Genomic DNA, 25,141 nt, shown 5'->3' on the forward strand with positions numbered 1-25,141 from the left:
CATATTTTCTTCAAATGGTGGAAGGGGGAGAAGAAAGTAGGGAAAAATATTTTTGATAAAATCTAATAAAAAAAAATATTTAAAACATACACAGGAAAAAATAAAGAGGATTACAGAGATGATAGTTAAAAAAGTGATTCATTTTCCAAAATAAAAAAGACATATTTTAGCTAAATTTGAGAAAAATATAAGGGGTATCGTTAAAGATGGTCTAAGTGGCCATAGTGACCGTCGTCAGAGAGACAGAGAAAAAGTAATTTTGAATGTGAAAGGAATCCAAATTGAAATAGAATGATAATGGACTGGACACCATTTTTTTTTTTTTTTGGTTTAAAGAAAAACATCTTCAATCCTTAATCATTTAAAGGATTACTGTTTTTATGTATGAGATTGCTAGCATCGTATATTGGGTTTTGAAGTATGGATGCTCGAAAGGCATTTATTTGGTTCAACTTATTGTAAGTTCTAATAATAAGAAATTAGAAATTAAAAGTATCTCTCTTAATTTTTACATAATTAGTTTTTTTTTTAAATTTGTTTAAGTTATTTTTGTATAATAAAAAGATTATTATTATTATTTTTATCAACAAAGATAAAAAGAGCTTTATTGTAAAAAAGATGATAAGTGTAACATTATGGTTGAAAACAATACCCAAAGACAATTCAACAAATCACATGACTTTTGAACAATTAATTGATAAGTAATTGGATAAGTCTATTTTTACATGTCTAACAGCATATATACCTCCAAAATCATCAAAGATTTTCCTTACAACCAACCATGGCTGGATTGCCAATTGGCTCAATTGTTTTGGTTGGTGGGGTGGCATTGCTTGGCTTTGTCTTGTGGAAGAAAAGAATAGCACAAGAAGAAGATGAGGAGTTTGCCCTTGATATGTCCATAGACAATGCGTTTGAGGCAGGTACTGGGTTGAAGAAGTTTTCATATGGTGAATTGTTTTGTGCAACAAATAACTTCGCGGAGGAACCAAAGCTTGGAGAGGGAGGATTTGATGGGGTTTATAGAGGTTTTTTGAGGGAATCCAATTCCTATGTTGTTGTGAAGAGGATATCAAAGGGATCAAAACAGGGAAGAAAGGAGTACACATCAGAAGTGAAGATCCTTAGTCGGTTGAGGCATAGAAATTTTCTACAACTAGTTGGTTGGTGTGATAACAAAAGAGAACTCTTACTTATTTATGAGTTCATGGAAAATCGAAGCTTAGATTACCATCTCTTCAAAGAAAAAAGTTTGTTGACATGGGCAATAAGGCACAAAATTGCTCAAGGTTTGGCCTCGGCATTGCTTTATCTCCATGAAGAAAGGAAGCAATGTGTGGCGTACAGGGATGTCAAACCAAGCAATGTCTTGTTGGATTCAAATTTCAATGCTAAACTCGTGGATTTCGGGTTAGCCAGACTTGTTGGCCATGGAAAAGAGTTACAAACAATAGTTTTGGCAGGGACTATGGGTTACATTGCATCGGAATGCCTCATGACAAGCAAATGAAGTAAAGAATTAGATGTTTATAGTTTTGGAGTTGCGTTATTGGAAATTGCTTGTGGAAGAAAACCCATTGACCTGAATGTGATACCCCTGTTCAGTGGTATGCTAATTGGTCATTAATTTGAGTATGATTATGTGATTGATATGATTTTGTGTACCAATATGTGAATATATGTGGTTTTGAATTTCTATCTGTTCACCATAGGAATATTTGTTTGATTATCTGCTTTGGAAATTAAATTGAAGGCCTTATCGGCCACAGAACCCGGAATTAATTGCGCCATTATGATTAGCGTAATTTTTAGAGCCTACGGTGAAATTTAATTGAAAATTGATTCGGGTCAGATTAAATTGATTTATTTAATGGCTTTGTGCTCAAATTGTTAATATTTGTAATTTTGGTTAGTGGGATTTGTTGTGTAAGAGCACTACACCTCTCATTCCCTCTTGTATCTTCATTTGGGCTGATCAAACTCTAAGAAAGAGAGAGGAGCCGGCTGTTAGAGAGAGAGAGGGAGAGAATTGTGTATTTTTTGACTCAAGCTTGGGAATTTGAAGTCTAGTTCAAGAATTAACCATAGATTGGGCTTCTAGGTAAGCATTGATTCTTGAATTCATGAATTTAATGTGTAATCTTGGGTGTTCAAAGTTGTGTGATGACGTAGAGCATGAGATGGGTTTGTTTTGTCGAATTTGAAGTCTTAGAACTCATGCATGTAAGTTTTTAGTTGAAGATCATGTTCTTGACCATCTCTTCATCTTATAAATTGGGAATGAGAGTAGTATACCACATGCATGTACAAATTTATGAAGATGTAAGTGTTGAATGCATGAAATTGTTATGTTGGTAATGAGTTTGGTGGAAAATGAGCCATGCATGTGATTTATTTGTGAAATTGAGCTTCATTAGGTTGTAATTTGGGGCTTATACAACGTTAGTATGATTATATTTGAGATTTGAGCCGTTGCATGCAAGAATTGTTAGCTTGAAGGTCGAATTTGAACTCAAGAACACAATCTGGGAAACCCATAATTTTGATGTCCGTTCGAGCGGGGTAATGGCCGCTCGAGCGGGAAATACGTGCTCCCAGTACTTTTTGCAGACTTGGTGTCCGCTCGTGCGGGATATTTCACGCTCGAGCGGGGAGCTTTTGTAGACAGGCCTTCCGCTTGAGCGCCCTATTTCACGCTCGAGCTTATTTTTCATGCAACCAGTACTTTTGCAGGCCTCTTGGGTCCGCTCGAGAGGGGAAGTCCACGTTCGAGCGGGGACCCTGTTTTCTGAAATTTTGTTTTCGCATTCTGTGTTTCGTTTTCCGTTCTCTTTCACTTGCAAGCACTTTAGGCATGTGTTAAACATTGTAAATGAGTTAAACAGATAAGAATAAAGCCTAAAGAGGAAAATGTGAATTTACGAACGGATTGAATTGTTGGTGACCCTTTTGTGTTCATGAAATGTGTAGGGTCGAGCTCCAGGGCAAACCAACCAACCGATCACTGTGAGTAATATCGATATTTGAAACTTGTCATTTGTCCAATTGCTTACTTCCTTTTGAATTATGGGCAAACGTTTTGACATAAACGAATGGGCCGAAGGCCGTTTTGATATGAATGAATGGGCCGAAGGCCGTTTTGATATGAATGTATGGGCCGAAGGCTATTTTGACATGAATGAATGGGCCGAAGGCCCTTTTGTCATGAATGAATGGGCCGAAGACCGTTTTGTCATGAATGTATGGGCCGAAGGCCGTTTTGTCATGAATGGATGGGCCAAAGGCCGTTTTGTCATGAATGGATGGGCCGAAGGCCGTTTTGACATGAATGGATGGGCCAAAGGCCGTTTTGACATGAATGAATGGGCCAAAGGCCGTTTTGTCATGAATGGATGGGCCAAAGGCCGTTTTGACATGAATGAATGGGCCGAAGGCCGTTTTATCATGAATGGATGGGCCGAAGGCCGTTTTGTCATGAATGGATGGGCCAAGGCCGTTTTGACATGAATGGATGGGCCAAAGGCCGTTTTGACATAAATGAGTGGTGGCCGTTTTGACATAAATGAGTGGGCCAGAGGCCATTTTGAAAGGAATGAAAGATAAATGGGCCAAAGGCCAGTTTGTTTGGAACCGCAGTGACTTGACTTAAATTGTGTATATAAATGCTAATCTAAAATGTGAATTGGGCCCAAGGCCGTTCGGAGTAGGTTGTTCTACATATCGTTTGTATCTTTTCATTTGATATTATTCACTGGGCTATCGCTCACGCTCATTCATGTGTTTGTAGGTGAGCCAAGAGAGGTCCAGACCCAGCCCTAGTAAAGTTCGTGTGGAACAACCAAGTTTTGGAGAGTCAGCCAATGTGTCTCACACATGAGACTCGCCTTCGCTTTTGTCATTTTGTTTTATGTTGTCATATTGGCGAAGTCTTTGTATATGTTGTATATAGTTTTCATGGGTTGACTTAGTTTTTGGAATGATCCTGTTTGTACAGAACTTATGCAACTGCATTTCTGTTGTGAGTTATTAATGTATATGTGTTTGGTTGTATGGATGTGTCACATAAGCACAGCTCTATGGACAAAGTTTTGAACTGCTTTCGTTTAGCCCCTTATATCTCTGTTAAAAATAGCCGTAGGTAATCTCATGATTACGGGCCGGTTATGTCCTTAACCCACGGGGGCGGGTTCAGGTCATGACAGAATGGTATTAGAGCACGAGTTAATAACTCACACACCTGTCCAAAAGAGCAATAAGCGTCTAGAAAAGATATAGGATGCATTCATGTGATAAGTTTGAATTTGATAGTATCGAGGATGCATCTAAATGTTTCAATGTGAACAACTATGTGTTATAAGTTTGTGATTTGCTTGCTGTGCAAATTATTTTGAATATGTATGCTCTTTAATATATGCATACTTGTAAATATTTTGTATGAAGTATAATGTAAGTTTAATCAGATGGTGAGAACAAGAGGTGATGAGATAGAGAAATCTTCTACTGCCAGACTGGACAGGATGGAAAGACTGATACAGGGAATGGCAGAAACTTTGAGACAGCAACAGGAGTGGCAATAACAGTGGCAGCAACCACATCCGCCACCTCCACCTCTGGCACCACCCATGCCAGATAATCAGAATGATGACCGAATCATAGCTCTCACCAAAGAGTTCAAGAAAATGAAACCACCATAGTTCCATGGTGGATTAGATCCTTTGAAAGCTGAAGCTTGGGTGTTTGAAGTGTTTCCGTGTTTGGATACATAGAAAGTGCTTCTAGCCACCTTTATGCTAGAAGACGAAGCAAGAAGATAGTGAATGTTGATGCGTGAGAATTACAAAGATGCTAATTGGGCAACATTTTTGGAAATTTTCTACGACAAGTACTTCCCGCAGTGTGTTCAGGATAGGAAAGTAGCTGAGTTCATGGAACTAAAGCAAGACAGTATGACCGTAGCTGAGTATGAGGCCAAATTCACCGAATTGGCCAGGTTTGCACCACATGTAATTGATACTGACTATAAGAAGGCGAGACACTTTGAAGGTGGGCTCCGAAGTGGCATCCTAGAAAGAGTGAATGTTTTGAAGCTAGAGACCTACATTGGGGTGCTAGACAGGGCTATCATATCAGAGGCTAACATAGCTAGACGGACCAAGTCAACAACAGAATGGAAGAGTAACAAAAGGCAAGGCTTCTTTTCAAAGAAGAAATTTTCAAAGAAGCAAAATACAGGCTCCTCAAATACTTCAAATTCTTCCCGAGACACAGCTCCCATGTGCAATATTTGTAGCAGAAAGCACCATGGAGTTTGTTACCGTGTGTCAGGAGCCTGTTTCAATGTGGGAAACAAGGGCATATGGCCCGAGATTGTAATCAGAATGGGGAAAAGATAGCTGCTAGTTCCACTGCATCGATCCCGAAACTGGGAAATACTTTGAGATCCGCTACCACTGGGGATGCCGTGAGACAGGGGAGAGTTTTTGCGCTTGTTTCGGGCGATACACGGAATGCCAACGTAGTTGTCTCAGGTACCATTTCTATATGTAATCAGGATGCTTTTGTATTAATTGATTCCGGATCCACACACTCTTTTATGACATATGCATTCGCATCTAGATTGAATAAACCCTTAGAATTATTGCCATATCTGCTATGTGTGTCTACTCCATCTGGGGAATCTGTATTGTGTGAATCTATATACCGGTTTTGTGAAATGTGTGTTGAGGATGCTATCCTATATGTAGATTTGTTGCCCTTGAACTTTAGGCATTTTGATGTAATTTTAGGCATGGATTGGTTAACCAAGTATTGTGCCACCATTGACTGTGTGACAAAACAGGTTGTGTTTAAACCACCAGAACAAAAAGAGATTGTGTTCATGGGTAATGGGGTAGTGCCTCCACCTTATTTAATATCTGCAATGAAAGCATGTAAACTGATCAGGAAAGGGTGCCAGGGTTATTTGTGCTATGTGCTGTCTGAACAATCTGTGAATGCTGAATTGAACGATATCCCTATTGTTAGAGAATTTTCAGATGTGTTTCCAAATGAATTACCAGGGGAATTGGTAGATAGGGAGATAGAGTTTACTATTGAAACTGTGCCGGGCACCCAGCCCATTTCTAAAACTACCTACAAAATGGCTACCGCTGAAATGAAAGAATTGAAAGAACAGTTGCAAGACCTACTTGACAAGGGGTTTATCAGACCTAGCACTTCACCTTGGGGTGCACCAGTGTTGTTTGTGAAAAAGAAGGATAGAACTTTGCTTTTGTGCATCGATTACCAAGAATTTAATAAGGTAACAATAAAGAACAAATACCCCCTACCCCGTATTAATGATTTATTTGACCAGTTGCAAGGATCACAGGTGTTTTCTAAGATCGATTTGAGATCCGGGTATCATCAGCTGAAAGTTAAGGCAGAGGATGTTGAGAAAATGGCGTTTAAAACAAGGTATGGTCATTTTGAGTTCCTTTATGCCATTTGGGGTGACTAATGCTCCGGCAGCATTTATGGATCTAATGAACCTAATTTTTAAAACCTACCTTGATGAGTTTGTTGTAGTTTTCATCGATAATATTTTGATATATTGTAAAGATAGACTTGAACATGAACACCATTTGAGAACTGTCTTACAAATACTTCGGGAAAGGAAATTATTTGCTAAACTAAAGAAATGTGAGTTTTGGTTGGATGAAGTTGTTTTCTTAGCGCATGTAATTAACAAGGAAGGAATTTCGGTGGACCCCTAGAAAATAGAAGCAACAATGAATTGGCCTACATCAACAAACGTGACAGAAGTCTATAGCTTCATGGGCTTAGCAGGGAATTATAGGAGGTTTGTGAAAGATTTTTCAAAAATAGTTGTACCTCTTACCCAACTGACCCGTAAGGGGCAACCTTTTGAGTGGAACGATGAAAGAGAATTAGCCTTTCATGAATTGAAGACAAGACTGACCACTGCACCAATTTTGACACTACCTTTAGGTACGGAGAATTTTGTAATTTTCAGTGATGCGTCTTATAAAGGTTTGGGTTGTGTGTTAATGCAGAACGGAAAGGTTATTGCTTATGCCTCCTAACAGTTGAGGCCACACGAGAAGAATTATCTAACACATGACCTAGAATTGGCCGCAGTCGTTTTTGCTCTGAAAATTTGGCGACATTATCTGTATGGAGCAAAGTGTGAAGTCTTCACGGATCACAAAAGTTTGAAATACTTTTTCACACAGAAAGAGTTGAATATGCGACAGGGGAGATGTCTAGAATTGATAAAGGATTACGATCTAGAGATTCGATATCACCTTGGGAAAGCTAATACAATTGCTGATGCCTTGAGTAGAAAGTCAATGGGGAGTATGGCTTGGTTGCTTACCGAACAGAAAGAGATCTTGCAAGATTTTGAGAAATCTAAAATTGAAGTGGTAATGTGTGAACAGGGCGGATTGATAGCCGTTATTATAGCCGAACCGGCAATCATTGAAGAAATTAAACAGAAATAGAAGGAGGATGAATTCCTCAAGAATGTGATTGATGAATTTGAGACAAATCCGAAGGTAGAGTATAGCATTGAGAATGAAGTGTTGAGGTTTCGATATCGAATGCGTGTTCCAGATATCCCGGAACTAAAGAAGAGGGTTTTAGATGAAGCCCATAGATCCGTATTTGCTATGCATCCGGGTAATAATAAAATGTATCGAGATTTGAAACAAACCTATTGGTGGCCTAAAATGAAGAAAGAGATTACAGGATATGTGTTCAAGTGTCTTCAGTGTCAGCAAGTCAAAGCTAAACATCAGAAACCAGGCGGTCTACTTCAACCTCTCCCTATTCCTGAATGGAAGTGGGAGCATGTGACCATGGATTTTGTTGTTGTCCTACCTCGGACTTCTCGAGGTTTGGATTCTATTTGGGTTGTAGTTGATAGACTTACTAAATCTGCACATTTTCTGCCTGTCAAAACTACATTTACTGCTTATAGATTGGCTACTATTGATGTTGATGAGATTGTTCGTTTACATGGGGTTTCAGTATCTATTATGTCGAATAGAGATCCAAAATTCGTATCTAGATTGTGAAAAAATTTGCACGAAGCTATGGGAACAGAATTGAGATTTAGTACTGCATTCCACCCACAAACAGATGGGCAATCAGAACTAACAATACAGACTTTGGAAGATATGCTTCGGATGTGTGCCTTGGATTTTCAGGGGAGTTGGGAAGATTACTTGCCATTTGCAGAATTTGCTTACAATAATAGTTTGACTCCAACATCGGTATGGCACCATACGAGGCTTTGTATGGTAGGAGGTGTAGATCACCTATTTGTTGGACAGAGGTCAGGGATAGAGCTTTACTTGGGCCTAAAATTGTGCAACACACTTCTGAGAAAATCAAGATTATTCGGCAAAGGCTCGAAACAGCTCAGGACCGACAGAAGAATTATGCAGATGTTCGAAGAAGACCTCTTGAGTATGAGGTTGGTGACCATGTATTCATCCGTGTGTCTCCGATGAAAGGCCAAGTCAGGTTTGGAAAGAAGGGCAAGTTGTCGCCCCGTTACATTGGGCCGTTTCAGATTTTGGAAAGGCTTGGCCCAGTTGCTTACAGAGTTGCTTTGCCACCAAGATTTAAACAAATCCATATTGTGTTTCATGTGTCAATGTTGAGGGGTTACCTCCAAGACCCACTTCATGTGATTGACTATCACCAGGTAGCTTTGGATGAAAATATGGAGTACACTGAATGGCCGGAACGAGTTGTTGACCGACAAGTGAAGCAACTGAGAAACAAGTCCATCCCAATGGTGAAAGTTGAAAGGAAAGAACACTATGGGACGGATGCCATGTGGGAAAAAGAGGAGGAAATGCGACTACACTATCCACATTTGTTTCCTGACGAAGGTAAACTAAGTTTGGAGGACCAAACTTCCTAAAGGGGGGAAGACTGTGATACCCCTGTTCCGTGGTATGCTAATTGGTCATTAATTTGAGTATGATTATGTGATTGATATGATTTTGTGTGCCATTATGTGAATATATGTGGTTTTGAAATTCTACTTGTTCACTGTAGGAATATCTGTTTGATTATCTGCTTTGAAAATTAAATTGAAGGCCTTGTCGACCACAGAACCCGGAATTAATTGCGCCATTATGATTAGCGTAATTTTTAGAGCCTACGGTGAAATTTAATTGAAAATTGATTCGGGTTAGATTAAATTGATTTATTTAATGCCTTTGTGCTCAAATTGTTAATATTTGTAATTTTGGTTAGTGGGATTTGTTGTGTAAGAGCACTACACCTTCCATTCCCTCTTGTATCTTCACTTGGGCTGATCAAACTCTAAGAAAGAGAGAGGGGCCGACTGTTAGAGAGAGAGGGAGAGAATTGTGTAATTTTTGACTCAAGCTTGGAAATTTGAAGTCTAGTTCAAGAATTAACCATAGATTGGGCTTCTAGATAAGCATTGATTCTTGAATTCATGAATTTAATGTGTAATCTTGGGTGTTTAAAGTTGTGTGATGATGTAGAGCATGAGATGGGTTGGTTTTGTCGAATTTGAAGTCTTAGAACTCATGCATGTAAGTTTTTAGTTGAAGATCATGTTCTTGACCATCTCTTCATCTTATAAATTGGGAATGAGAGTAGTATACCACATGCATGTACAAATTTATGAAGATGTAAGTGTTGAATGCATGAAATTGTTATGTTGGTAATGAGTTTGGTGGAAAATGAGCCATGCATGTGATATATTTGTGAAATTGAGCTTCATTAGGTTGTAATTTGGGGCTTATACCATGTTAGTATGATTATATTTGAGATTTGAGCCATTGCATGCAAGAATTGTTAGCTTGAAGGTCGAATTTGAACTCAAAAACACAATCTGAGAAACCCAGAATTTTGATGTCCGCTCGAGCGGGGTAATGGCCGCTCGAGCGGGAAATACGTGCTCTCAGTACTTTTTGCAAACTTGGTGTCCGCTCGAGTGGGATATTTCACGCTCGAGCGGGGAGCTTTTGTAGACAGGCCTTCCGCTCGAGCGCCCTATTTTGCGCTCGAGCTTATTTTTCATGCAACCAGTACTTTTGCAGGCCTCTTGGGTCCGCTCGAGCGGGGAAGTCCACACTCGAGCGGGGACCTTGTCTTCTGAAATTTTGTTTTCGCATTCTATGTTTCGTTTTCCGTTCTCTTTCACTTGCAAGCACTCTTAGGCATGTGTTAAACATTGTAAATGAGTTAAAGAGATAAGAATAAAGCCTAAAGAGGAAAATGTGAATTTAAGAACGAATTGAATTGTTGGTGACCCTTTTGTGTTCATGAAATGTGTAGGGTCGAGCTCCAGGGCAAACCAACCAACCGATCACTGTGAGTAATATCAATATTTGAAACTTGTCGTTTGTCCAATTGCTTACTTCCTTTTGAATTATGGGCAAACGTTTTGACATAAACGAATGGGCCAAAGGCCGTTTTGATATGAATGAATGGGCCGAAGGCCGTTTTGATATGAATGTATGGGCCGAAGGCCGTTTTGATATGAATGTATGGGCCGAAGGCCGTTTTGACATGAATGAATGGGCCGAAGGCCATTTTGATATGAATGTATGGGCCGAAGGCCGTTTTGACATGAATGAATGGGCCGAAGGCCGTTTTGTCATGAATGGATAGGCCGAAGGCCGTTTTGTCATGAATGGATGGGCTAAAGGCCGTTTTGACATGAATGGATGGGTCAAAGGCCGTTTTGACATGAATGAATGGGCCGAAGGCCGTTTTGTCATGAATGGATGGGCCAAAGGCCGTTTTGTCATGAATGGATGGGCCAAAGGCTGTTTTGACATGAATTGATGGGCCAAAGGTCGTTTTGACATAAATGAGTGGGCTAGAGGCCGTTTTGAAAGGAATGAAAGATAAATGGGCCAAAGGCCAGTTTGTTTGGAACCACAGTGACTTGACTTAAATTGTGTATATAAATGCTAATCTAAAATGTGAATTGGGCCCAAGGCCGTTCGGAGTAGGTTGTTCTACATATCGTTTGTATCTTTTCATTTGATATTATTCACTGGACTATCGCTCACGCTCATTCATGTGTTTGTAGGTGAGCCAAGAGAGGTCCAGACCTAGCCCCAGTAAAGTCCGTGTGGAACAACCGAGTTTTAGAGAGTCAGCCCATGTGTCTCACGCATGAGACTCGCCTTCGCCTTTTTTCATTTTGTTTTATGTTGTCATATTGGCGAAGTCTTTGTATATGTTGTATATAGTTTTCATGGGTTGACTTAGTTTTTGGAATGATCCTGTTTGTACAGAACTTATGCTACTGCATTTCTGTTGTGAGTTATTAATGTATATGTGTTTGGTTGTATGGATGTGTCATGTAAGCACAGCTCTATGGACAAAGTTTTGAACTGCTTCTGTTTAGCCCCCTATATCTCTGTTAAAAATACATTTGTTTTGGTTTGAGGCCATAGGTAATCTCATGATTACTGGCCGGTTATGTCCTTAACCCACGGGGGCGGGTTCGGGTCATGACACTGAAGGTCCCAGGAAGTCAAATGAGAATAGTGGAGTGGGTATAGGACCTCTATGGTACCAGTAGGCTTCTTGAAGTGGCGGTGGATTGAAAGATGTGCCCAGATTTTGTTCAAGAAGAAATGGAATGCTTGATGATTGTTAGGCTTTGGTGTACTCACCTGGATCACAATCTCCGACCTTCAATTAAACAAGCAATCCATATGCTTAATTTTGAAGCACCATTGCCCATTCTGTCGTATAATGCAACGTATTCTGCTCCTCCAATGAATACTTCACCATTGGTTTCTTAACCTATGGTTCTATTACTGTTGCTAATAACGGTCAAGTGCAGCCTTCAAGCCATAGTTACAACACAGATTCCTCCAAGTTTGCCTCATCCTCCCCAACTTCTTCTCCATCTACATCACTTTTGTATACAAAAGTATATTGATTCAAAAAGTATGCAGTCCAATATTTAAGTTTTCGAGCTGAGTAAAATCAAAGTTCTTAAATATTAATTTCACAGTTCTTACTATTGTTGTAATTTGTATAGGTACTAAATAATGTATCCACCAAATATAGATGTTCATTCATGATCATCAAATGTTAAATATACATACATAGAAAGTAATAAAATGGTCAATATAATACATATAATATATAAAGTGTACTTGTCAAAAGAGGATTTTCGGAGTGCCATTAGTACATTCCAAGTTTGCAGATGGTTTTTGTTCATTTTTCCCTACAAAGACGTAACTTGTGTAAAATTTAGCACACAAAGATATATATATATATATATATCTGAATGTTAACTACAAATAAACATTGGTTGAAATGTTTGAAGATTCATGTGATTGAAGTTGTGTCTTTCTTTTTTTCTTTTATTAATATTCTTTAATTGTATATCTACAAAATATTTGGAAGAATGACCATGAAGCTATATGTCAATTATGTTTTAATTCTAGCTATTTGTTTTTTAAATTTTTGTACATATCTACAGAACAACTGTTAATCCAACTATCCCTTTTTTTTTTTTTAATATTCTTTGCATATCTACAGAACATTTGAAATACAGAATTAATTGGCAAGTTGTCAATCATGTTGAAAGGTAGAAGCTTGCCCTTGTCAATAATAAACACAAGCTTACAATAGTCTTAACAATCACGCACGACAAATGTCATTTTCACAGTGTACTGTTTCTGGATATATATTAAAATTTTATTTGTTCTTGTATGACTCCTCACCAAAACCTTGATGTTGAATATTCAACTTATGGCCCTACAACTGTGATAGGTAGTGGCATCACAGACCAGTTTCATGTGGAAGGACTGGTAGGTGTCGTTCGGTAACATTTACAGTACCATTTTTGTTCATGACAGAAAATATGAAACAAACAAAAAGATTACAAACACATTTGGTGTCCACATATATTTTAAAAATATGTTTCAAAAATAAGTGAAAGGAGTGGTTGGATTTGGTTATTGGCAAAAGTGTAGGGCTGGCCCTGAGTTGGTGAAGGGGCTACACAAATTTTTGAAATGGGGCCCTCAATACATAATCACACGATTTTTTTTTTTTTGTTGGTAAAATGAGGAATATAATTTTTTTTATTTGCTAATACCTATAAAAATGATACTTTAATATAAAATCACTAAAATTATATATTACATTTACTTGCATTGATAGATTAAGACATGAAGAAACCATTACAAAAACTCAAAGAAAGAAAAATATGATTTTGTTGCTTTATAATTTAAAAAAATCCATAAAATAAACAAATAAATAAATATCTAAAATTATAATACCAAATAAGAATTAAATCAGTTACAACAAAGTATCAATTAAATATTATTTTTCTCGTATTTTTAGATCCATAATTAGTAATCAAAATTACATAATCCATACATATCCTTTTTTAGATTGTGAACTTAAATTAGTTAGACTGAATATTAATTTTTTAGCTTACAAATGCTATAAAAGTTAAAATTAATTGGGGGCTTCTTGATTTTGTTGAAATTTGGTCAAATCTTAATACTGTTATGAAAAATCTGTCACGACTCAAACCCGGCCCTAAGGGTTTAGCATCGTAACCGGCCAGTAATTTATGATTACCAAAGGCCGGCTTAACAGTAATAACAATTATACAATAAGAGAGGCCGGCAGAAGCCAATAAACATTAAAACATAATGTCCGAAGAGCTGTGAGGACTTAAATGAGCAGACAACTTCTATATATATTTACCGATATACACATAAGTCCAAGTCCAAACATATAATCAACACTTAAATCCAAAACACATCTAAGTACAAAATAAAAGACATGTTAGAGAATTAAATCCCAAGCCAAAAACAAGTTAGAAAACATTCACTTGACGTCATATAATCATTCAAAAAGGATGGAATTAAGTCACCCCAAAAAGCCTTGACAATAACGGTTTGAAACCTTACAGTGAGGCACAATAGGTTGGCTTGACAAAACGGGATTAGGTTGACGCCGCTAATTTTGCTCCGGTGCTTGGCCACCTACATATATAATAAACCGTGAGCTAAATCACAGTGAATAACAAATGCGTAAAGGTTTATGAATGATGTCCTTATAACAATTGAAACAATCAATTTCAGTAATAAATCAGTTCAATAAGCAGTATTCATACATTTTAGTGTCATATGAAATCATTATAGTCTTACGTGGTACATCCTATAACAGAACAGTTCAGTAGGTCTTAAGAACCAAACAAGCAGTTGATGGCCATTAATACAGTAATAGTAGTTCCACAAATTGGAACTAACAGAGATCTCTGTAATAGTAGCAGTAACAGTAATAGTAGCAGTAGCAGTAGCAATAACAGTCAGTTGCTATGGATGCCACGAGTACAGTTTACAAAAGTAGGACAACATTCATTCAGTAAACAATCTCATTTCATAAAGTAATATAGTCAATCAATCAGAAAATAATTATAATTGAACATAGTTTTACAACATTGTTACTCACAGTGGGCTCCTCGATATAGGTGCTTAAATGCACTAAAATTGCGGCATTCAACCTAAACAAACAGATTCAAGCACAACTCAATTACAATCATGCCATTCCTTTGCGCAATCATTTCTATTTCTATTCAGTTTGTTGTTTACTTGATCAATTTCTATTTGTTGTTCAATCCTTCAGTTTTAACTTTCGTTATATATTCATTTGTGTTCATGAGATGCAAATGCACATGAACGAATGCACTTTAAAACCATGCAAATGGAGGCCCGAAAGGTAGAAAAGAAGAGCAAAAACAAAACCGGGACCACCCTAACTACCGCACGTGCGGGACCATCTCCGTGCGTGCCTCTCGCACCTACAATTTAAGCAGAATGTTCCTCAAATCTGCCCTATTTTTCGCACATGTGGGGCTCCAAGCCGCACGTGTGGCGCTAGGTGAAAAACTGTCCAAAAATGCTCTTGTTTTGGGCAATGCATTCCTTTACAAAATCAGGCCCATTTTCATGCATTTCACTTCCAAAAACTTGACATAACACCTTGAATTAAACATATTTAGCTTGGAACAAAATACATAACTTCAATTGAAGCTTCAAAATCATGCAAGGAGTTCACATTCTTAAAGTGTAAACACAAGTTCATAACTAATACAAATTGAGCTCTAATTCTTTAAAATGCATGGAGTTTTCCTCCCAAAAACAAAACAAAAACATATAAACATGCTTGACTTTGAGCCTTGATCATGAAACACAATCAAAACTTGTAAACAATGTCCAAATTGCCAATTTGAAAGCTCAAGACTCCAAATAAAACATAGACACATAAACCATGTATTTCAAAGCTTCAAATTTAAAAATTGATGAGAAAATCCTTTCAAAACTTTTAGGCTCTGTTTGGAAGGATTTTCAAATCCTGATTCTACCCCCTATTGGAACATCATGTTTGGATTGAGTTTTGGAACTAGTTTTCCACAACAAACACAAAACTCTGCAGAAAACTCTCTGTAAAGCGCGATTTTCAAATTTTTTTTTTTTTTGAAATTTGGCCTACCCGGTCGTCCCACCTGATGTCCTACCGGACATCCTACCAGTCGTTCGGCCGATTGACCGGAATAAAACAAATTTTTTTTTATTTTTTATTTTTGCAATTGATATGTTAATTTTTATATATTCAAAAAATATATTTTCCAAATTTTTAAAAAAATTTTGTGTGCTTTAATAGAATTTTGAATTGTATGTTTGGTTATGAGTTGTAAGTTTTTGTATAATTTCAAAACTCACAAACTCAAAATACAACTCATACTCTCAAATCATAGTTAGAAAGTTCTACCAAACGCAACCTTAGACTTGTGCAACAAATATGCATAGAAACAATAGTGTCTTGAATTCATGCCATGCATGTTGCTAATTCAAGTTAATATCCACAATTCCTTCTTTATGTGATCATATGAATTCCTAACATCAATTTACACCCCTACTCTTGTAATTAATCATGATCTTTACTTAAAACAGTTCAAAGTCTAAAGGATTACCAGGGAAGCGTTTCAATTTCATGAAATTTGGTGGAAATTTCTTACCTTAATTGGTTAATTGGTGAAGATTTTAAGTTTCCTTTCACTTTCTCGTTCTTCCTAACTTCCTTCTCTAGCTGAGCTCTCTCACCAAGTCTTTTCTTCCTCTCTCTCTACGTGTATAGTGTAAGACTACCCAACAAGATCCACTAGCTCTATCTTCTATATTCTTTTGATGAGTAAAATGCATCAGACTCAAATTAATTAGACTAACTAAATTAAAATCAACTTGATTCAAATTAAATTACTCTCATCATCGAATAGTCTTAATTACACTTGATTAAATTATATTAAGATAAATTAGGCTCTAATTCCTATCTAATTTCTAAATTCTAACTTGTTAAAATTAACGAGCAGACAAGTCTAAATCATACATATCCGCATTCACAATCACAAGACAATACCAATCAATGCAAGCATATATCATACGGCACAATTAACACAAAATCACATAATTAACAATAAGCATATAATTAATATAATTAATTTGCTTAATTAAGGAGGTGGTTGTCACAAAATCACTCACTACAGGAAAAAGAGGTTTAGGCGGTGTTTTTTTAACGACGCATTTTTAAACGTCACTTTTTTTTAACATTTAACGACGTTTTATAAAACGTCGCATATTTGTTTAACAAAACGACACCGTTTAATAATAGGTGGCGTTTTAAACGCCTCCAAATGTGTTGTGCCTCACGCGCTTGGTCTCCTCTTTTCAAAGCCTAATTTTGAATCTCAGACTCACCTAAGACCCAAATTTTCGAGCTCTCTCTCTCTCTCTCTCTCTCTCTCTAAATCTCAGAGCGATTTCGAAGCTCCACCACTGTCTCTCTTTCTTTCTCTAAATCTCCTTCTCAACCCTCTCTAAACCCTTATCAGAGCAATTCAGAGATTCATCTCAGTGATTTCATCACAAAGATTCAGAGCGATTTCATCTCAGTGATTTCATCGCAGAGATTCAGAGATTCAGATCGGTCTCCACCATCTGCACCATCGTCTCCATCATCATCTACACCATTGTCTCCTAAGGTGAGCTCCACCGTCTCTCTCTCTCTCTCTCTCTCAGAAGCTCTTCCTTCCCGTCTCTCTCGTTTCAATGATTGATGAGTTGTATATGCTCTAGTTCGCCCTCAATCCAAGATTGATCCATATGAGGTTAGGGCCCGTGCTAAACAGGTTGTGCAAGATCAGCGCCGTCTGAGGGTTGGTCTTCCAATCTCAGTTTCATCGATTCTTCTCTCTCCCTCTCTCTCTCTGTCTCCCTCTCTCTCGATCTCTCTCGATCTCGCACAATCTCGTTATCTGCGTATACATTATCTGTACTTTTTTCGGATAATTTTTTTTTTCTCCTAAAAATCTCCCTATACAAGTATATATATGAATTTATATATGTATTGATTGAATAATCATCCTTATTTTATTTTCAAGCTCTCAAATGATCCAATTGTTGATCGGTAGTGATGGAAAAAATCAACTCCTATGAGAAAAGAAGCCCTTTCTCATTGGAGGTAAGTTCTAATATATTTGTTTACATGATTGTTCTGGTTTTGATCTTGTTTAGATTTGAATTGAACAACTCTGTGTTAGCTTTTTGTTCATTGTTTGGGAATTGATATCAATTTATTAGCATTTGTAGTTTGAATGCCATGTTTTGTTCATTGAAAATACAGTTAAGGTAATAAAACGACATTTAATTTTTATTATGTTGGACTGATTATGTTTTTCCGTTAACAGAGGACAAGCATTTTGCACTACTGCTGCTGTCCTAGGAGGAAAGAGCTGGGCATCTCAGATATCTGAGTTCTATCCAATCAGAGAGTAATATGAAAATAAGGGTTTTTAAGATCTATATTAATATTATACCATGTACTACCTTAAGAAATTTTCTATTTATCCTTTTTATATAATATATTATTACAATATCAGATATCAATCAGATTGATTTACTTAGGTTAAAGTTTGAGTCAGATATCAATCAGTAATCTCATTGATTTTTCTTACAAGATGGACAAGATTCTAAAGATCCAAAGCAAAGCACTGCTGATATGACAGTTTTTGTAAGTCGCGTGATATATGGTCCTCCCTATTAGAATTTTTGTAACTGTGTGGCTTTCATCTAGCCATGGTGAGGTGATACTTTTCTGGTGATATGAAGTATACTTCAGGCATTTGGATTTGTTTTGCTCTTATTGTGACAACTCCTTTGTTCAAATGCATAATACATACATAATACATAACATATATTGTTTGTTCAAATGCATAATGCATACACAGATATATATACTCCTTTGTCACAGTGCTGTTCAATTCATGGTTTACTTGCCAATTTTGATCATTTTTAATATTTAATATTGGTATTCCCTTTATAATATATTTCCAACTACATGTGGTGAAGGAAATTTTACTTGACTTCTTGCATGACAACCAATCTCTGTAATAATCATTATTTTTATGAAAGAATTAGGAATTGAAGCTCTATGTGCCGCCCTTTGTTGTCAGTTGCTACAATTAAATAGTTGAGTAAATTGTAGCTGTGTCTGTGGCCTCTTTCCAAGAACTGATTAGATCCATTGTTTCTTTAGTTCATTTTCTTCGGCCTTTTGTAAGAAATTATTTAAGAGCCTCTCAGATTTTATTATGCACTTGAATACATTTCATGCTAGTAAGTAATACATGCAGCTAATAGTTGTTAATTACTATAATTTGTTAGTTTAGTGATTTTTCATATTACATACTTCGTTGTTTGTCTTTGCATTATCAGCTGCTTATGTGTCTTGGTCTCTTAGCTTGCCAAAGTCCTACATTATAAGCAATATATGGTTTAATTTCTCAACAACATAACTGTAATTATATTGAGCTGTATATGGTATTTTTCTCACTTAAGTGCATTTCTTGCAATTCATCGGGAATTATCAAGAAACCATTGGCATCAAGATTGGGTGGGGTGCTGGTAAGGGTAAACTTATTTTTTTCTTTCTCATGTTCTCTATCAAATGAAATTAGATTAGTGAAGTTTAAATGACCAAAAGATGAATTTATTATTTATGTAAATTTAGAATATCGTATTGGTTTTCTTGAGTTTCAAACTCAACTTCTTATTTCATGCCCTTTCTTCTGAAGTCTCAGTACAAATAGTGGACTAGACACTCAATCATGCACGTGCCACTTTTATTGAGGGACAAATAAATTAAATTGTGCACAGTGCATTGACCGAGAAGGAGACTACCTTTATGAATAGCTTTCTTAAGATCACCACTTCCTCAACCAATGGTGGCTGGTGGGGATCTAGCTTGTTAGTTTGAATTCTCTAGTATCCTTGAATTTTTTGTGCTGATACGTCCATTTTTGATGATGTTAAGCACTGGAAAATACTATCACACCATTCTCGTTCATCTTTTATGGTCTTCACTTTGTATTCCACTTGATACAGTGAGAAGCACCTAACCACCTTGGAGAGGGGACTTGCTTAGGTGCAGGGCTGGATGCTTGTTCAGTTTAATGGCGAGGGATATAGCATAAGTTTTTTGTGTCATGTTTGAGGAGCATGTTAAGAAACTGCTTATGGTTTGTGTTCCATCTCTTGAATCAGAACTGATCTTGTGGCTGCCATGTTTGTTACGTGATGCTGATTTTTTTCTGTGAATTAGGCACATCCGTGAATTAGTTTTTTGTGTCATGTTAAGAAACTGCTTATGATTTGTGTTCCTTTATCAGGCACCTCTTCTGGAGGTGTGTGTACTAATTATGAAAATAAGAAAAATATTATTTATACTACCATTTGCACACTTAGATATTGTGAAAGTGCAAATTCAATATTGCAGTGAGTTTATGAGCTTTCAATTAGAGCAAAAAATTGGTAGAAAATTCATTCAAATAGAATCATCATTCAACATTATAAAGGAATGGTCATTCTAATGGGATGCTAAGTAATAATTATTCCATTCCATTCTACCTTCATTTCAGTGAACCAAACACCGTCTTAGAGTGTATGGACTCATCAAATCGGTGGTCTGAAACATGTTTTCTTATTTCCTACTAAACCAAATGGTTCCTTTTTTATTTTTATTTTTTATAGATACTTACTAAATGTTTTTTTTAAGATCCAACCATTGTTACTAAATGGAGTTGTTATGATGGATAAATATTCTATTCTTAAGCTACTATTGAAACTAATAGTTTCAATTGATCAAATGTTTTTGTAGTTTGTGATATTAGTTGAAAAGTTCCTATTAACAATTGAGATTTGCAGGCCCATTGGCTATGCTGCTCTTTGCATCAGTAACCTTTGTTTCTGCCTTCTCTCTGTGCCACTGTTACAGATCGCCCGGTCCAGGGCCCAAGAGAAATCCCTCCTACCTAGAAGCTGTTCGGACGATTTTAGGTGAGAGTTCTAAGTTAGTTAAAATAAACGATCATCACATCATATCCCTTTTTAAGGAAAGCAATTCTCTTGACAATAGATGTCTTTTCAATAACAATCTAATTTATTTAGTTTTAGAATGTACTTGTGCAGGAAGCAAGTAGGACTATACAGGTGTAGATACTTATTCTCACTTGTTTTTTCCTTTGTTTTTCTTATCTCTGTCTTATTAGTTTTTTTTTTCTCACATAATTTATATAAGAATATATAAAAAAGTTCATTAAGAATTTTGACGGAAAGTTAAATGTGCAGGTGTATGGGACATAGCGGAGGATGAGAGGAGGCAGCCTCAATGTTCTCAGGCACCTCCATAGAGCTGAAGACTTGCAATGCTGCTTTGCTTGAAGCTACTGGGAAATGTGCAGGTGTATCTGCTTTGCAATGCTGATAATAAAATTAATATTATAATATATATTTAGTTTAATATGGTGATATTTTTTAGTTTGCTTCATAATTGTCGCATCTACAAGCGGTTGATGCATGGGGAACAGTTGATATATTGATAAACAATGTAGGTTCTTGAATGTTCCACCTCCTCTTCCATCATTAACCGTTTCAGATATAGTCCACTAACTGATCAACAATGGTTTCAGGTATTACTAGAGATGGTTTATTGATGAGAATGAAGACTGCTCAATGGAAGAAGGTTATTGATCTAAATCTCACTGGTGTATACCTATGCACACAAGCATGTAGATTTTAAGCTCAGTTTTGGCAGTCATAGCTTTCCTCTTAGTTGGATCTAAGCAGCTTTTCTACTACTCTTTGCAGGCCAAAATTATGATGAAAAAGAAAAAGGTATTCCTTTCTCAGAGACTCAATTTTATTTATATTAAAAATGTATTTGCCAGACAGCTACACTTTTTTTCCCACATGCAGGGGGGTGGGTAGGGATTTTAGTTTCAACCTATTTTTTATATGCGTTTCCACTTGAAAGTTTGTTTCTCAAATTTGCAGCAGAAATAGTTTTTGGAAAAATATTTCAATTCTCTCCTCATTTCATGCTCTTTCATAATGCATCACAAGTTGCTTACAATTGAGAAAGAAATTTGATATTTTGAGAAACAATTGAGAAAAAAAATTCAATTATTTGGTAGCTATTTATTATCTTTTTGCTTTTCAATCTCCCATTTATCTTAATTGCTGATGTGGCAGGGAAGGATAATCAACATAGCATCAATTGTTGGTCTTGTTGGTAACGTTGGGCACGCCAATTATAATGCTGCAAAGGTAGGGCTACTTGGCCTCACAAAAACCATGGCAAGGGAATATGTGAGTAGGAATATTAATGTGAGTTTTCCAGATATGTTTCATTTCATTCTTGTAATTAGACACAAGAATGACTTTTTATCTGTTGTAAAATGACTTTTTGTGATGATATGTAACTTTCTGTGTGAGTGATTGGTTGATTGACACAATTATTGGAAATCATTGAGTTAGTTTTTATCTATTTTTTGAGATTAATTAGGGACACCAGAGTTCATGGCTTCAGAAGTATATGATGAAGAATAAAATGAATTGGTTGATAGCTTATTTCTAGTTAATGCCTAGAAATAAATTATTTTTCTGCCTTTTCCTGCTATTTCAAAGCCTCAGAAATGACTGATTTGTTTAAATTGTTTTCCAGGTACAAAACATTCTTCAACAAATGGTGAGTTGTAATGTAGATCTTATGTTTAACACTTCTACAGTTATTGATTTATTGATTTGGCTTCCATGTTCTGATGCAGGTATCTAGACCAGTGAAGACTACAGATTCTATGCTATATCAGTTGAGTTCAGTGAATTTAGTAATAACGGCAAGACATTAAATTAAATCATAACTCATGGGGTTTGTCTTGATGTTTTTCCTATTATTTTTTAGTTAATGGTGATTGGATATTAAATTAAATGAGAAAGTGAATTAATGATATATTTGCTAATTGACAGCTTTTTGTATAATCGGCTCTTTTGACAAATGTTCATTTGAATGGAAATAGGAGTCATTGTTTTATGTTAGTGTTACTTTTCAATTTTATTACATGTATTTTTTTAGTTTAACCACATAAAATTAGCATAATTTAAAAAAAAAAACAATTAAAAACATAAAGATGGCATTTTTCAAAACCCCACAGTTAACGGTTAGTTTTTTAAAATTAAAAAAAGGCTATGACGACGTTTTTGAAACGTCGCTAAAAGTTGTCAGGACGTCATTTTGTAATTATGTATAACATTTAGAGGTGTTTTTTAAAAAACGTCGCCTATACCAATTAACGACATTTCTAAAGTGCCGCTAAAAATTGTCATGACGTCACTTTGCCTTTATGTATCACATTTAGCGGCGTTTTAAAAACGCCGCCTATAAAAAATTAACAACGTTTTTAAAGCGCCACAATGCTATAGCGACGGCCGCGTCCTCGACGTTTGGTGCTAAGCGTCACAAAAAGAATTAGTGGCGTTTTTGGCACTTATCGCGGCGTTTTTTAAACGCCGCTAAAAGCTGAATTTCCTGCAGTGACTCTACTTTTTTTTTTTTTTTGTGCAGGAATTTGAGCTGGTTGACAAGAAGCTATCCACACTTTAAGAGCTTATACTTGTAGAATCCATTGTTCCTCATCAAACTTGTTGAAATGAGAATCAACTATCAAGAAAATTCAATAAGAATCCAAGAAGATGCATTTCAATTACAAAAATAAAAATCTCATGAAATAATAAAAAAATCACATATGTAAAGTGCAAACACAAACTAACCAAAAAAAAAATGGTAATCCTATATTAATATTGGTCATATTTAACATCAAATTAGGAAAAAAAGACAACAGAGTTTATGAAAATTAGAACTGAACTTACAGTTTTCGGAGTAAAAGGAAAGTGATTGCTGAGAACAAAAAGAAACCTTCATTTAGCAAATTTGTCAAACACCTGTTGTGCAACAAAAAAATAAATAAATTAGCTTGAAAACATTCAAATAGACATTCACAAATGTTAACATAGAGTTGGACGACATAATAAGAAACTATAGATAGAAAAAACAAAACAAAAAAACAAACCAAAAAAAGTGAAGCCATAATTGATGTATAATGTACGAGTAAAAATACGACAATTAAAAATTGGGTAAATTACACTTACATCCCCTGAGGTTTGAGTTTAATACATATCACTTTTTGACGTTTGGAAAATTACACTAACTCTTCTGTTATTGTAATTATTAGATGGAATGAAAATATTGAACTCATACACTTTCTCTTTTCTTACTTTGCTTTACTTCCTCTAATTTTTTTTTCCCTTTCCTTTTCTTTATTATTTTTTTTCAACTTAATTTCCTCTGTATTTGTACTAGAAGTTGTTACCTTTTATATAAGTATGAGGTTTGTGAAATAAGACTATTAACCATAAGGGTGGAAATGTAATTTTTATAATGTCAGGGAGTAGAATGCAATTGGATCAAACCTCAAGGAGTGTCAGTGTAATTTACCCTTAAAAATTTGATGAATGATTTGATTTATTTGTAGTGAAAATTTTGACTCACTCTTAACTTAATAATGTTTGATGAAATAATTCAATCTCACTTCTATTTATTAAATTTAAATTCAATAGAAAAAGTTTTAATAACGGATTAGAGAGGTTTCTTCATGTTACAGTTACAACACAAATTCCTACAAATTCACCTCGTCTTCTGCAACTGTTCCTTTTTTCCCCTTCATTTGTATAGCTTTTTGGGGTGGTAGTATTGAAATTCAATTCCATTGAAATGAAAGTAAAATGATAATTTCCTTTACTTTATAAATAGAAACAACAATATAACGAGAGTTTTTATATAACCAATAACCACTCAAGATTTTTTGAGGCTCAAGGTTAAATATAAAAATGAGGTTTTATTTTATTGTGCCTATTAAAATTTAGGGCAAAAAGCACTTAACTCCTCGTGATTTTGGGTTATTGTAGATGGCCCCTTGATGTTTAGAAATATATGGATACCTCCCTTATAGTTTTGGACTGATCTGTAACTATTACATTTTCTATCTAAACAAACGGCAAGTGGACTGCACGTGCTCCATTTGTATATATTGGTCCGTTTTACAACTTTTTCTCTAAAAATGGTTTGAACAAAAGACCAAAATGACCATATCTTTCACTATAAGACAATGCTATGAAATGGATGTTATATTCCACCCAAATTAGAGAGAAAAGTGGAACAATCCTGGAACAATTAGTACTCCCTCTCCCTTTTTATTTTTATTATTTTTAATTTGTTTATTTTTTTAATTATATTTTTATCTTTTATTTATTTATTTATTTAATCAAATATTTATTTGTTTAATTTGACTTCCACTCTATAGTGTCTTTTTCATTTTTTAATTTTATTGTTTATTTTAATTGTTTATTTTTTTTAACTTTATTATACAATATTAGAAATATTGAAATGTCGTCTGCAAATAATACTGGAGGGGAAACACTTGATTACATTTTATTACACTTTATTATATACTTTGTTTATAGAATCATAAGAAAATGATCTTTTCTTTACAAATTAGTTTTATTTATTTTTTTAGAAAAATAGGAGACAAAATTCAATCAAATATGATGAATTGGATTTCTCAAGACATAATTTTTTGAAACTATTTTTAATGCTAAAATATATGTGACTATTTTTTGATTATTTTTAGTGAACTTTTTTTTATATA

The 25,141-nt window shown here is 35.6% G+C and overlaps 1 protein-coding gene and 1 pseudogene across 1 annotated transcript; both read left to right on the forward strand.

Annotated features, from left to right (window-relative positions):
• Positions 1-781: 781 nt before the first annotated feature.
• LOC145803938 (L-type lectin-domain containing receptor kinase IX.1 pseudogene) lies at positions 782-1,510 on the forward strand (annotated as a pseudogene).
• Positions 1,511-20,769: 19,259 nt separating this feature from the next.
• LOC145803939 (3-oxoacyl-[acyl-carrier-protein] reductase, chloroplastic-like) lies at positions 20,770-23,040 on the forward strand. Its single transcript, XM_082897320.1, has 6 exons — positions 20,770-20,842; positions 21,071-21,147; positions 21,249-21,275; positions 21,633-21,767; positions 22,208-22,267; positions 23,002-23,040. Exons 1-6 carry the CDS (start codon positions 20,770-20,772, stop codon positions 23,038-23,040), a joined length of 411 nt encoding a protein of 136 aa, XP_082753446.1.
• Positions 23,041-25,141: the final 2,101 nt, after the last annotated feature.

The sequence above is a fragment of the Camellia sinensis genome, chromosome 12 (genome assembly GCF_055761805.1).
Source record: "Camellia sinensis isolate YWXY chromosome 12, ASM5576180v1, whole genome shotgun sequence".
In the NCBI taxonomy this organism is placed as follows: Eukaryota; Viridiplantae; Streptophyta; class Magnoliopsida; order Ericales; family Theaceae; genus Camellia; species Camellia sinensis.